Below are 15,006 nucleotides of genomic sequence, written 5' to 3'. Positions count from 1 at the left end.
TGTTTCTCGCTTTTGCCAAGTCATGCTCCACAAAAATGATAGTATCATCGGCGTATTGTAGGACAGATACACCTCCATCAACTAGATGAGGTACCAGACTGCCTACTTGACTAGCATCCTTAGCCCTCCCTATTAGAATCGTCAACATGTCGACTACAATGTTGAACAAAATAGGTGACATCGGATCTCCTTGTCTCAGGCCCTTATGTGTTTGGAAATAGTGACCTATATCATCATTCACTTTAATTCCAACACTCCCTTTTTGCGTGAAAGATTCTACCTGTTGTCTTCGGGCTTGATCAAATCCTTTCATACGCAAAGCCTGTTGAAGAAATGGCCATTTGACTTTGTCGTACGCCTTTTCGAAATCCACTTTGAAAACAATCCCTTCTAGTTTTTTCGTGTGAATTTCATGGAGTGTTTCATGAAGGACCACAACCCCTTCTAGGATGTTTCTGTCCGGCATGAAAGCAGTTTGGGACGGCTGCACCACAAAGTGCGCAATCTGCGTGAGTCTATTTGTCCCAACCTTGGTGAAAATTTTGAAACTTGCATTATGAAGGCAGATCGGCCTGAACTGCTCAATTCTAACGGCCTCTGTTTTCTTAGGAAGCAAAGTAATGATTCCAAAATTCAGATGAAACAACTGAAGCTGTCCAGAGAATAAATCATGGAACATCGGAAGCAAATCCCCTTTAATAATATGCCAGCATTTTTTATAAAACCCCGCTGGAAATCCATCCGGCCCCGGAGCTTTATTATTCTTCATCTGAGAAATAGCTTCAAACACCTCTTTCTCCGAAATAGCTTCAAACACCTCTTTCTAATCATTGTGTTGGATCAATGATACAATTTTGCTAGGTAACACTTCAGTAAACATGAGGAAAGTGCTTGGGGAATTGGACAAAAATAATACCTTTAGAAAAACTGAAAAGACCTCCGACGCTGGAAATAAGCTCTCCAACCTGTATGCAAAGTTGCAAACACTATTGATTTAATATGAACTGAAACAAAAACATAAATCAAGAGAAGTAAAGAAGTGCATACCGGACCATGCCTAAACCCCGTAAGGGTTCGATCTTAAGTCGGGCCTGCCAAACCTCCTACACACACACACACACGAAAAGTCGACTTAAGAAGGACCGAATGGTTGATTTAGTCTAGCTAAATTTGACACACCAAACTGAGCTACAGATTACAATTCGAAATTGGAAATAGAAATATATATGGTTAACGTGGATGCAACAAAAGAGTTTTTTCTTAGAACAAAAGACCTTTTTTTGCGGGGATTAGAACAAAAGATCTGACGAGGAGAAAGCAAGGTTCAGGAACACAATACAAAGGCATGCACCACTCCCAGTTTATCTGAATCCATAATTGTGCATTTTACAGAAGGTATAACAATCTCCAGAATGTGCAAAACCTGATCATCCTGACCACTTCGTCAGAGTTGAAAAACTATAAATCAAGCTTCAACAACTCATGGAAAAAAAGAGGTGTAAGTTTTGAAATTCTTTGCTTTACTTATATACCTGTAAGTTTTAGATACAACTTATGTGTACATAAGGATCTTCACTCAAAAAGTAAAGGTACACTGTACGTCGGGTAACAAAACTAAAGCCACTCAATGTGCTTCCACCTTTTTTTATTCTCAACACTGGATCATTAACATTAGTCCAGTTGTTTCCTTGACCTCAGTATAAGATATGAGAGATCATAGTTATAAATTTTGTCGGGGTAACACAATTACATGAAACAGAGCACATAGTACCCAGAGCTATCACTACAACTGAGCATGAAGGACTGTCGGACGGCCACATTTCTTCAATATGTATAGTCTGTCTACCCTACAACAGTTAAAGCTGCAAAAAAGAAAATTACCAGATGACCAGACCAGAACAAGTGTTCCACGGAACTATTAGAATTATGTAGCATCCACACAGCGAACGATGGAACTCAAAACATCAGTGCAAGCTTTGCCAGCTGCAATTACCTTCCAAAACCAGAGCAATAGGTAATGCGAGTGGTTACTCCACTGTAGGTTTTTCAGAGATCTAGCAAAAGGAAAACCTTCTATTTTCAGATTAAGGTGAAGATGGCTCATGTAGTTCCGACTGGCTGTTCTGAACTATTCGAGACATCAGCTTAGATATCTCAAAAATTGCAACAGCGAAGAAGCAACGAGCAGAACGAAGATGCAGCAACGGATGAGATCATACAACCTGTAAAATACAGAAAAGAACTTGTCAGAACACAATCACGGCATGCAACAATGCAGATGCAAGCAAGAAACACTAAGGCGTCATTTCTATAAGGTATCATATCCTCACAATTAACTTGCAACAAATATATAGAGTAGTTCTTTTAACGAGAACAAGTTGTAAAACTATATCATAGGTCTATCCTCACATTCACACCTCTCCTTTTGCATTTGCGATTCTGCATCGACCACCAAGGTAGCATAAAAAAGGTTCGCAAACCAGGATAAACTTGTTACAGTATATGTGGATTGCACTAGTCCTTTCCATCAGTTCGGAATTTGGTTGCGTTGGCTAGTACATGAAGCTTAACATGGAATCAAAGCTAAGGTCTTGAGTTCAAGTCCTGGCTTTCGCAATTTATTAAAAATTGTTGGTAGCACCCCTTTGTGTCCACATAGAGGCCTCTTGAGTCATATGTGAGTTTCGTGCGCCTTCGCTCTCTTCCTGTTGCACGTGTTGACTTGTCTTCCACGTCACACGTGAGAGGGGGTGTTACAGTATATGTGAATTGCACTAGTCCTTTTCATCAGTTCGAACTTTTGGTTGCGTTGGCTAGTGCATGAAGCTTAACGAAACTAAAGCATGCACTTGGAAAGGAAAATCAAATAAACAAAAATGGGCTAGTGTACCTATGGATAGGTTAGACAGAGGATCAGCGAGAACGCCCAACGCTGGCCGAGAACACCCGCCCCTAATTAAATAACAATCTGGAATTCTGGATGCCTAGTAAAAATCACAAACATGCATCAGACAAGACGAACAAAGAGATAGAAGAGCACCTATGTTTCCTTGGTCCTCCCTACCTTGGCTGCTTCAAACTGTGCTAGAATCAATGGTAGGCATGGGGCTGGGCAAGATGGATTGGAAGATGCGCACCTGTTCCTCACCTCGGCCAACCCATGGTGCCCAGCCATGGTCAGTCCTCCCATGCTCGAGTTGCCTTCCACATCTGAGTTGGCTCGGCCAGGAAGAGGACATGCGAGTGTGCTCGTCCGCCAGCGCGGCCTGCGAAGACGAAGACGTCCTTCCCCTCTTAACACCCTCCGTCCATGGTGGATCCATTGTCAGCGGCAAGCACGAGGCAGCAGTGGGATGAGCTGGCCGCCGGTGACAGAGAAGAAGGAGGTGGAGTGGCGGCGGCCGCTGACAGGGGAGGTGGCAGGGAGGGGAGACGGAGAGGGGGGGTTGTGGCGGCTGTGGGGATCGAGGAGAAAAGGGGCTAGGGTTTGTGCGTGGGCAGCTGAGGCGAGACGAGGATGGGATTGGGTGCGCGCGCGTGGAGGGGATTGGCCAAATCCTCACGCACCCAGCCAATACCCGCCAGAAACGAGCCCACCAGTCATAGGCTAGACAGAACTACCATAAGGTGAAAATCAGATTGACCAGCGATGAATATCGGACGGATAAGATCACACAGAACCAAGATCAGACGGCCATCGAAGGCTCAATCTGGGGGAGCGGCTGGTTGGCTGAGTTGCCCAGCCGCCTTATTGGTTTAAATTTGTGGTACCGATATGGCAAACCTGGTGTTCAAATGTTCCACACAGATTGAAGCGACTGTCTTATGTGAAAGATTGATGTTTCTTCCAATTAACAACTGAAGAATATATCACAGGGATGAATGCTATCAAGAATTAAACTATACGGAACAGTTAGTTGTAGACAGAGATGATGCCATTTAATTAAGGCGCGGATTGACTACAATGTACTCCATCCGTCTTAAAATAAGTGTCTCAACTTTATATTAACTTTAGTACTCCCTTCATCTTTATTTACTCTGCCTATTAGGTCTGTCTAAAGTCAAACTTTATATACTTTCAACAAGTTTGTAGAAAAATATATTAACAAATATAACACCAAGTCCATAACATTGGATTCATCATTGCATATATTTTCACATCATGTAAATTTATTATTGTAAATGTTTATATTGTTTTCTACAAACTTGATCAAACTTTACAAAGTTTGACTTCGGTTAAAACTAATATGTGGAGTAAATAGAAATGAAGGGAGTACAAAGTTATACTAAAGTTGAGACACGTATTTTTAGACGGAGGGAGTAGTACATTGTTAACTGACATATCAAAAAGTAAGGAGTGGGAAGGCCGGCCTATCAGGGGAAGTGCGTTACGTGGATGGATGATGCAGCAATGCCCACAGCCACAAGGCCAACATCGTCACCATGACTGAAAACAAAACTACTCCACCGAACTGAGGATATTCATCTAAACTTGCCTTTGGTATAACACTGGGCAATACCCTGAAAATCTCTGTGATGACTTTGACTGCCAGCTGTATTGTGTGAAATAGCTGCGTTGGGGACACAGATTTTCGTTTTCTGTAGGAAATTGAAGGATGGACAAAGGAATTGCTCTGAGATCAGGTGCAGATTCAACTTTCTTGATTTTAATTAGTGACCGCTCTGTGTATTGCTGAGCCACGTATATTTTGTGTTATTCTTTTGCTGAATTTAGAAACAGCTATGAGGCACTGTACCACACAAGCAGTTTGACCGAATTGTCGCTGACATACGTCCACCCGATTCAGGTTTAACAAGCCGCATTCTTTGCTTTTGAATGGTTCCGAGGACGAAAATGAGGTTTTGTAATTTCGCATATATATGTGCAACCATGCTAGATTGTTGTTGAACAAACTCTTCAGACTTGTGACATTTCTTGAAGATAAATCCAAAGGAGGATTTATCAGTGTTGGGAAAAGATAAAAGCGAGGTTGAGAAATTGATTTCTTCTTTCCTATATAAACGCTATATTTTTATTTTTAGGGGCGTTTACTGAAGGACATTTACCTAATTAATAAGTGATGCCTATCTGCTTCACCTCTTTAGTGCCCAATGATGAATACAAATTTGTGATGGAAAATTGAACTCCGCTAAGAATAGCATCACCTTTCAATTCAACCAACAATGTACTCTATATTTACATGAACTTTGATTATTATTTTGTAGAAATGGACGGCACTTCCTTTGTCCATCCTAGCTACTTGGCCTGTATGCGGATTGGGGAGTAGTGCTCCTAGGCTCCTAGCTACTACTTCCACACTCACAGGTGACAGGTCACCAGACTACATGCATGGCCTCGTGGCAACATTCCCATGCATGTTGCCAACCACCAGATGACCAAAAAAACTCATCACGTACATACTCCATGTGCATGCATGCATCCTCCATCCATCCACACTATCTATATAATCCTGCACTATTTCATCTAGCCTAGCCAGTCGTGCTAGCATCTGCACCCAGTCCTCCTGGCTAGACGAGCCGGCGCCGGCGAGGAGGTCATGGCGGCGACAGCGTGGCTGTGGGCGGAGGTGCCGGTGCCCGTGCGGGTGGACTTGGCGGCTGTGGCCGCGCAATGCGCGTGGGCCGGGCAGCAAGCGCGGGCGCTCCTGGTGGTGCCGACCGTGCGGCTGCTGGTGCTCCTGTCCCTGGCCATGACCGTGATGATCCTGCTCGAGAAGCTCTTCGTCGCCGCCGTGTGCTACGCCGCCAAGGCCTTCGGGCACAGGCCCGAGAGCCGGTACCGGTGGCGGCCGATCGCCGCGTCAGCATGCAAAGCTGGCGGCGGTGACGAGGAGGACGGCATTGTCATCGTCGGCAGCAGCAGCGGCAGCGCGGCGTTCCCCGTGGTGCTGGTGCAGATCCCCATGTACAACGAGCGCGAGGTGAGCTCAATAGGAAAATGTTGGTTGATCGATTTTGGTTTGACCGGCGGGGAGCTGGTGCTGTGGTGGTTTTGTTTACTGATCAATTTGTTCTCTTGTTTGGTTGGATTGGATCGCCGGATGGAATGAGTGAAGGTGTACAAGGTGTCAATCGGAGCGGCATGTGCGCTGGAGTGGCCGTCGGACCGGATGGTGATCCAGGTGCTTGACGACTCCACCGACCCCGTTGTAAAGGTACGTAATCAATCAATCAATCAATTAACCAGGCGCAAGCGTCTAGCAGGCAGCACGTACATACTCTTGTATTATGGGTTGGTTTTTTCTTGCAATTTGCGTTCGTACTACTACTACCTATGTAAAGAAATATAAGAGTGTTTTAGATTACTACTCCCACCATTTCTAAATATTTGTTTTTCTAGAGATTTCAACAAGTGACTTGACAACATACGAAGCAAAATGAGTGAATATATACTTTAAAATATGTCTATATACATCCGTATGCGGTAGTCCATTTGAAATCTCTAAAAGGACAAATATTTAGAAACGGAGGGAGTATAAAGTAGTGATCTAACCTGTGATCCTTGGTTGTGGGGATGAAGTCCTGCACATAGACATCGATCGATCGTAGGCAAGAACTGGCCAATAACATGCATGTGCAGTGCACACAGATCACCAGAACATGTTCCCAGATTCTTTGGCATATTATAACTATGCAGAATACCTGGCGGTCATGTGACCAAGAAGGAACGTGAGGAGACGTGACAGTGGGTTAGGTGGCTTGATCTACCTTGAGGCCTCCTAGTCAACGCTTCACTATCTTTTTGAGCCTCGCAGAAATGCAAAAAACAAAGGAAAAAAAACTTTATCAAGTTCGCGGTGCCACACTCCAATATTGTCGAGTAGTGCTACCTCCGTTTCTAGAATAATTCAAGTTCTGGATTTCTCGAAAATCAAGCATGTTTAAGTTCGACTATTATTTGAGACAAATTGTCAGTCGGAAAGTTGTAGCCTCATTGTCAGTGGTAGATGCAGTTTCGAAAGTCATGCTCCGTGTTCCTGCTGCAGAGTTTTGGACAATAGATTACCCAACAGCACAATTCCAGATAAAAACCGATCATACTTTCTGTTTCTTTTTTATCAGGACTTGGTGAAGATCGAGTGCCAAAGATGGAAGAGCAAGGGCGTGAACATCAGGTATGAGGTCAGAGAGAACCGCAAGGGGTACAAGGCCGGCGCGCTCAAGCAAGGGCTGATGCGCGACTACGTGCGGGAGTGCGAGTTCATCGCCATGTTCGACGCCGACTTCCAGCCCGAGTCCGACTTCCTCCTTCGGACCGTCCCCTTCCTCGTGCACAACCCTGACATCGCCCTCGTGCAGACTCGCTGGAAATTCGGTCAGTCAGCCCTCTTGCACTATGGTCTTATACTACTGTTTATGACATTATAAGCAGGATCTAAGGCTTGTTTTATAGCTTTTGTTGTGCAGTTAATTCGGATGAGTGTTTGTTGACAAGATTCCAGGAGATGTCATTGGACTACCATTTCAAGTTTGAGCAGGAGGCTGGGTCCATAGTGTACTCCTTTTTTGGCTTCAATGGTACGTAAACTCGGTTTCATCATATCATATATGTAGCTCAAGTATATATATACGTATATATTTCAAAAAAGGTTAAACCCGTGGTCTCTACATCATTGTGATGCACACAACCATAGCATATATATATATATATAATTTTAACCTTTTTTGTTGGGGATTTGTTGGATATTTTAAAAATTACTCAAATATCCAAATGAGCACATTGAGTGAGTGATTTGTTGGTGATCTTTGCATCTTCCAGGGACAGCCGGCGTTTGGAGGATCTCGGCGATCAATGATGCCGGGGGGTGGAATGACCGGACGACGGTGGAGGACATGGACCTGGCTGTTCGCACGGCGCTGCTGGGATGGAAGTTCGTGTATGTAGGCGATGTCAAAGTAAGCGAAAAAATAATGCTCTTTTATTTAGTTGCTTCTCAGTCAGAAATAATCAAACCCATAGAGAAACAAACCTAACGATGCTCGGACCTGTGTGTGGTTAGGTCAGGAGTGAGCTGCCAAGCACATTCAAGGCATACCGATTTCAGCAGCACAGGTGGTCATGTGGACCAGCAAACCTGTTCAAGAAAATGTTGGTAGATATTCTAGAGAACAAGGTCTATATTTATTTGATATTGGAGGATACATCACCACACACACCATCTTGTTGCCTGAAATTTAATTTACTCTGCAGAAAGTGTCATTTTGGAGCAAACTCCACCTGTTGTACGACTTCTTCTTCGTTGGGAAGATTGCTGCTCATACATTGACATTCATCTACTATTGCTTTGCGATCCCGGTGTCCGTTTTCTTCCCTGAGATTCAGATACCTCTCTGGGGCGTGGTCTATGTTCCAACTGTTATCACCCTCTGCAAGTCTCTTGGGTCACCAAGGTAACACACACACCAAGATCAAATGAGAGTAGTACCGTTTATTACATTCAGTTAACACCAGAAAGCCACTCTTTCAGTTCATTTCATCTGGTGATCCTCTGGGTCCTCTTTGAGAATGTGATGTCATTGCACCGGATAAAGGCCACAATAACTGGTCTTCTCGACACTAGACGAGTCAATGAGTGGGTTGTCACTGAGAAATTGGGAGATGCCAACAAGACAGAGCCAGCCATGGAAGGATTAGATGATGTGCAAGTGATAGATGTCGAGCTATCGACGCCCCTAGTACCAAAGCTCGAGAAGAGGCGAACACGATTATGGGACAAGTAAGCAAAGTCTGTTGTCTCAAAGCTAATACATTATGATATATACTACTTTGATTTACTGTATATTGACTACCGTTTTGAACGTTTTCTAGTTTTTTCAAATAATGGCTGATATGTGCATTCTTTTTATCAGGTACAACTGCTCAGAGATTCCTGTTGGAACCTGCATAATTATATGTGGGTGCTACGACGTGCTTTACGCAAAGAAAGGATACTACATCTACCTCTTCATTCAAGGCCTAGCATTCCTTGTTGTCGGGTTTGAGTACATCGGCACACGCCCTCCCAGCGCCGAATAAGCAACCATGCCATTCATGAAGCTGATACGCATGGTTACGACAAACCGTGTGCAAGTAAAGCCCCTCTCCTGCACATATCGATCTCAGACCATAACGATATACAGAGAATTTTTCCTCGGCCCTAGTCAGATTTGATCCAACCTTTAATTCTTTGCTGCCGAGAAGGCTATCAAAATTGCATGGTAGCTCATCTAATAGTAAAATGCAGTATTAACTGAAGCATCATGACAGAAAGATGCATTCAACACCTGGAAGAATAACAGAAGTTGCAAATGAATTAATATGCTCTGTCAATTACTTACAGTGATTCTCCCAAAAAAATTATGCCACTGTACTTACTGATGTAGCTTATTCGGAATAGAGGATGATCAGCACTTTGTGCGGTTGTGTTGTGTAGTAGGACAAAACATGTAAACGTACATTTGCTCAACACCATTTATAACTCTGTCAAATTCAGACAGACCTTAGAATGCAGTAACAAAAATTCAGACAAATGTCGGAATGCATTCAAATTCAGACATGTAGCTTGCAAGAAAGGAATATTTGTGGTATAACTTTTCCCTTCGATGTGAGGCAGAGGAGGGAGATGCATGCGTGCCCACGCTTTATATGCGCGGGGTAGACAAAGGGTCAGTGCTTTGCCGAGTTTGGAACTCGACATAGGAAGTCCACCCGTCCAATAGCCGTTGCCACGTATCCCGTGGGCCCGTCTGCTAGGTATTAGCCGAGTTTTTCCACGAGAGCTCGACATCGACGTGATCTCTGAAATTCTGTAGTAAAAAAATAAAAAGGCAAAAATATTGTCGTTTTTTCGTTAGTGCAAACCCAGTAAACATAGACCGCCCTCACGTCTCTGCTGCCTAGTCGTTGTTGGGACCCACCTGTCAGGGCACTGCCTACTTTCTGACGAGCGAAACCCGGCGAATGTGCGACATCGTCTAGTTTCTCCTTGTCACCGAGTCCATTTTTATGGGCACTGGGCACACATTGATATTTCCCGAGTTTTGTGGCACTACAGAGAGTTCAATTTTCCGGAAAATCGGCAGACACCTTGCACTGCAGAGCTCCCGATAAAAGGAACTCGGGGAACCATGGAAACTCGGCATAGGTGGCGATTCCAGTAATGGTTTGATTTCATTTGCAAAGATTTGTAAAACTTACATAGGTTCACCGTAGGTGTAGGACTTTTTTGTGTTTGTAGACGGAACTTTTGTGAAGTCTGGGCAAACTTGAGGCCGAGTGCCTAAGCTTGAAATCGGAATCAGGTGTTCGAATACGCAACATATAAAATAGCCTCAAATTTCCAAACCGCAATCCAATTAATAATATAAACATAGTAATCATACAAATGTATGAACTACTTCCTCTGTAAAGAAACATAAGAGCATTTAGAACACTATATAATATATCAGTATTCAGCTTCATAGATCAAAATAAAGTTGTGACCACAACGAAAGTCATGCCATGCATAGAACCAAACTCGTCATGTTGCCAGCAAAAGTATAGTTATTCAAATTACCATAGAAATATAGCTCTGCTTCTGTTTCCTGTTGCACATAATTCACATTATTTTACTTGAATTCAAATTTTCACTGCTTGCTCTATTAATCAAAAATTTCTTCATGTATGACATTTAATAATTCAAAATTTGAAGTTAACATGTAATTATCTAGAATAAATCCCTAAGCAAAAAAAGACTAGTTCCATGAATTCCTCATCTGCCGACGTAAGGGTAGGGGGTCAACACAGATTCGTCATGGCGGTTAGTGGTTTTGCTCCCGGCGGGGCTCGAACCCGCGACCTTCGGCTCATAAGACCAACGCTCTAACCAACTGAGCTACGGGAGCCGAGCGTGAACGCAAATTTTAATGGCTAATTATCTGTACGTGATGTTTTTTTTAACAGATTTGTTCGTGATGTTGACCGGGAAAACTGCTTGATATATATAGCTAGCTAAATGTTACTCTTTGCTAAAAAAAAGCTAAATGTTACTCGTTCGTTCTTTTTTTTTTTTGCGGCGTACTCGTTCGTTCGTTGCTATCAGAAAAAGTTTAAAACAAAAAAGGCATCTTTTTTATAAAACGGAATATACTAATATCAAAGGGGATATTAGTTTATTATAATCACATCAGCTCTGTATCAACACGATTAAAATCTCCTGAATGAGGATACACACAATTAAAAAAAAGCAATGACAAGGATAACATCAACGAACAATAACATCATTTTTTGATTTTTTTTGTAAGGGTGTTTCTTTGCAAGCATCCATGCTACTCCCTTTTTTCACTTTTATAAGACCTTGAAGACATTTCAGACAATGTGCAAAACAACCTATTTGAGTTGTCTGAAACGACTTACAAAAGTGAACGAAGGGTGTACTTAATATATTTTTTCAATAAAGGAAATATATTAATATCACGAGGGTACCAATTACATCCAGTTTATACGCCAACAAGATGTTGAAAGACCATCAAAGACGCACACAGTCAATAAAAATAATAAAAAAGAGAGAAAGCGAAAAGAAGCCCTCGTCACGGTGATGAAACACTCGCAAGAGCAATACTATGACCACCACCGAAGACAACACCCGAATCACAAAAAGAGATTCTCCAAAAACGACACCTCCAAGAAGGAAACAATGCACAAGCGTTGTCGTCGCCCCATAGAAGATTTTGAGTTTTCACCCTGGAGAGAGTCCGAGTTCACAAAACAATGCCTTCAAGCAAGGTCATTGCCAGGCACAGGCCAGACCTTGGGCTTTCACCCTAAAAATTGCGACTCGGTGCTCAAGGAGTAGCATAAAAAATGCAGTCCACTTGTGCTGTCACCCCCTCTTGCCAAGGCCACTGCTGCAAGGAACCAACACCCGACACACAGGAAACCTATGATGCCATTCTTCACTACCACCAATACGCCAATCTACCATTACAAATCTCCGATCACAACCATGATGACCCACAAGTATAGGGGATCACTCGTAGTCCTTTCGATAAGTAAGAGTGTCGAACCCAACAAGGAGCAGAAGAAAATGACAAGCAGTTTTCAGCAAGGTAATGTCTGCAAGCACTGAAATTATGGGTAACGAGTAGTTTAATAGCAAGATAATTTGTAACGAGCAAGTAACGGTAATGGTAACAAAAGTGCAGCAAGGTAGCCCAATCCTTTTGAGGGAAAGGACAGGCCAAAATGGTATCTTATGATAAGCAAAGCGTTCTTGAGGGTACACGAGAATTTCATCTAGTCACTTTCACCACGTTGGTTTGATTTGTGTTCGCTACTTTAATAATTTGATATGTGGGTGGACCAATGCTTAGGTGTTGTTCTTACTTGAACAAACCTCTTACTTATGATTAACCCTCTCGCAAGCATTCGCAACTACGAGAAAAGTATTAAAAAATCTAACCATAGCATTAAACTTTTGGATCCAAATCAGTCCCTTACGGAATGGCGCATAAACTAGGATTTAAACTTCTGTCACTCTGGCAACCCATCATCTAATAACTACTCCACAATGCATTCCCTTAGGCCCAAATATGATGAAGTGTCATGTAGTCGACGTAACACCACTAAAGGAATCACAACATACATACTATCAAAATATCGAACACATGTCAAGTTCACATGATTACTTGCAACAAGACTTCTCCCGTGGCCTCAAGAACAAAAGTAACTACTCACAAATGATAATCATGCTCAAGATCAGAGGGGTATTAAATAGCATAATGGATCTGAACATATAATCTTCCACCAAATAAATCATATAGTAATCAACTACAAGATGTAATCAACACTACTAGTCACCCACAAGCACCAATCTATAGTTCCGGTACAAAGTTTGAACTCAAGAGATGAACTAGGGTTTGAGAGGAGATGGTGCTGTTGAATATATTGATGGAGATTGCCCTCCCCAAGATGGGAGAGTTGTTGGTGATGATGATGAAGATGATTTCCCCCTCCGGGAGGGAAGTTTCCCCGGCGGAATCGCTCCGCCAGAGGGCAAAAGTGCTCCTGCCCAAATTCCGCCTCGAGACGGCGACGCTTCTTCTCGAAAGTCCTCTCCTTATTTTTTCTAGGTCAAAATGACTTATGTACCAAAAGAGGGGCACCGGAGGTGGGCCAAGGAGGGCACAACCCACCAGGGCACGCCTGGGCTCCCTGGCGCGCCCAGGTGGGTTGTGCCCACCTGGTGGGCCCCCCTCTGGTAGTTATTTGCTCCAGTAATTCTTATTTATTCCATAAAAATTCCTTGTGAAGTTTCAGCTCATTTGGAGTTGTGCAGAATAGGTAGCCTGACGTAGCTTTTTCAGGTCCAGATTTCTAGCTGCCAGAATTCTCGCTCTTTATGCGAACCTTGCATATTATGAGAGAAAAGGCATTAGAATTACTCCAAAAGGCATTATTGTGCATAAAAACATTATAAATAACAGTAGAAAAACATGATGCAAAATGGACGTGTCAAACCACCATGACATTCTCCACCTCTGTCAATCCCATGGAAATCTATATTTAGACATGTCCCATGGCACCGACAAGAAAGCGAAGCTTTGTGACACACCCTCATGAAGCCTCACTGGCAGAAGATAAAGGAGCACACAAAAGGATCGATTCCGGTCTAGATATCCAGTGGCTCCATGCGCCAATCAGCGGACATCTCCGATAGGAAGACTGGATATTCTCATCGGCGTTCCGATTGAGGAGGCAACCATGAAGCAGATCGATGACTTGGTGCTCGAAGAACTGAGGGCCAAACCACCTTTATTCAGGCCAATCCAGCAACCCCCACGCCACCGGCCGGCTATAGAGGAGAAGACGAACGTCGTCGACATGTTGGTCCTCCAGCACTGAAGGAGCACACAACCGACGCCTGCTGGTCCCAGTTTGATCTAAACAGGGCAGCACTACCACATCCGAGCGTCCATCCAATGTGCACAGCGGCCACGACGCGTCGGCCCAGATCGGGCCCAGGTTGGGCCCATTACGCCGTCGCACGCCATGGTAGCAGCTTCTCCGATCGCACCGCTGGGGGCCGACCACGTCTGCCGCCATCTCCCAACGCCGCCGCACCTTGTATTCAACTCCGCAGGCCACCTCACATGCACGTTCATCGCCTTGCATGTCCGCACAGATGCTCCGCAAATCGCGTTCCTCCTCAACCCTCGGCCTTCAACGAGACAGGCCGCCACCGCCGCCACCATGGCCAGGGGAATCAGGAGGGGGGAGGGCTTGGCTAGGGTTTGGTGGAACCTCCAAAGTTGCCCGAGCGGAGGCGGCCCGGGAGCTGCGGGTCCCTACTTAATATATGGATGTTTGCCTTTTGGGAAAACATAATAATAAGTGATGGCAACCTAGAAAAAAAAATACTAGCATACCCGCGGGGCGGCACGCCGCGCCCCGCGATACAATTTGTGTGCATATGCTAGGCTTTGTTCTTGTAAGTATCTACTGTAGAATGTGCACTTGTCTTTTAAAATATTTAGCGTTTATTTTTTATATGGGCTGTTTAAAATATTGTGTAGACTCTAAATGTACGTAAAGATGTGTTGACTAAAAAGGTAATGTTTAATAGTAATGGTATTGTGTAATTTGAGAAAAATTACAGCCAAGTCACCTGTTTTTTAGGGTGTCATAAGATGTAATAGAGGTAACAATTTTTTTAGGGAGTACCAAATATTACTATATTTTTTCGTAGAGAGTTAAACTTGCGAGCGATTATTTTTCTAGTACAGAAGAGCAGCTTCGCTACATCGACTGACAATTACGGGGATTTTACGGGCTGGACGCCCAGCCCACCAGTTAAATTAGGAGAAGAAGATTAATTATTAGGTCAATTAAAATATGACAATTCAGCGGGTCCGTAAAATCTGTGAGCCAGGAGTCCGTGTGTCTATTGCATTTTTGATAGAGGATAGGCAGAAGTACTGTTCTTTGGAAGAGAATAACAATGGAATACATGACATGGAGATGTAAAA

The 15,006-nt window shown here is 43.6% G+C and overlaps 1 protein-coding gene and 1 non-coding gene across 2 annotated transcripts; one reads left to right on the top strand and one right to left on the bottom strand.

The window, feature by feature from the left end:
• The first annotated feature begins 5,527 nt into the window (after positions 1-5,527).
• On the top strand, positions 5,528-9,793 carry LOC109776930 (probable glucomannan 4-beta-mannosyltransferase 11). Its single transcript, XM_045234539.2, has 9 exons — positions 5,528-5,942; positions 6,078-6,176; positions 7,084-7,336; positions 7,429-7,539; positions 7,781-7,917; positions 8,022-8,135; positions 8,213-8,412; positions 8,490-8,738; positions 8,872-9,793. The coding sequence occupies exons 1-9, from the start codon at positions 5,559-5,561 to the stop codon at positions 9,035-9,037; spliced, it is 1,713 nt and encodes a 570-aa protein (XP_045090474.1). The 5' UTR covers positions 5,528-5,558; the 3' UTR covers positions 9,038-9,793.
• A 1,017-nt stretch (positions 9,794-10,810) lies between these two features.
• TRNAI-UAU (transfer RNA isoleucine (anticodon UAU)) lies at positions 10,811-10,884 on the bottom strand. The gene has a single exon. It is a non-coding gene; the product is annotated as a tRNA-Ile (tRNA).
• Positions 10,885-15,006: the final 4,122 nt, after the last annotated feature.

The sequence above is a fragment of the Aegilops tauschii genome, chromosome 3 (assembly GCF_002575655.3).
Source record: "Aegilops tauschii subsp. strangulata cultivar AL8/78 chromosome 3, Aet v6.0, whole genome shotgun sequence".
Taxonomy (NCBI): Eukaryota; Viridiplantae; Streptophyta; class Magnoliopsida; order Poales; family Poaceae; genus Aegilops; species Aegilops tauschii.
This window is presented reverse-complemented; position numbering and strand designations above follow the sequence as displayed.

Bases quoted from the DNA above. Each gene is read 5' to 3' on its own strand.
- LOC109776930 (XM_045234539.2), top strand. From the start codon at position 5,559: ATGGCGGCGACAGCGTGGCTGTGGGCGGAGGTGCCGGTGCCCGTGCGG. The intron at 7,918-8,021 runs GTAAGCGAAAAA...GTGTGTGGTTAG, and splicing joins TGTATGTAGGCGATGTCAAA to GTCAGGAGTGAGCTGCCAAG. The intron at 8,739-8,871 runs GTAAGCAAAGTC...TCTTTTTATCAG, and splicing joins CGAACACGATTATGGGACAA to GTACAACTGCTCAGAGATTC.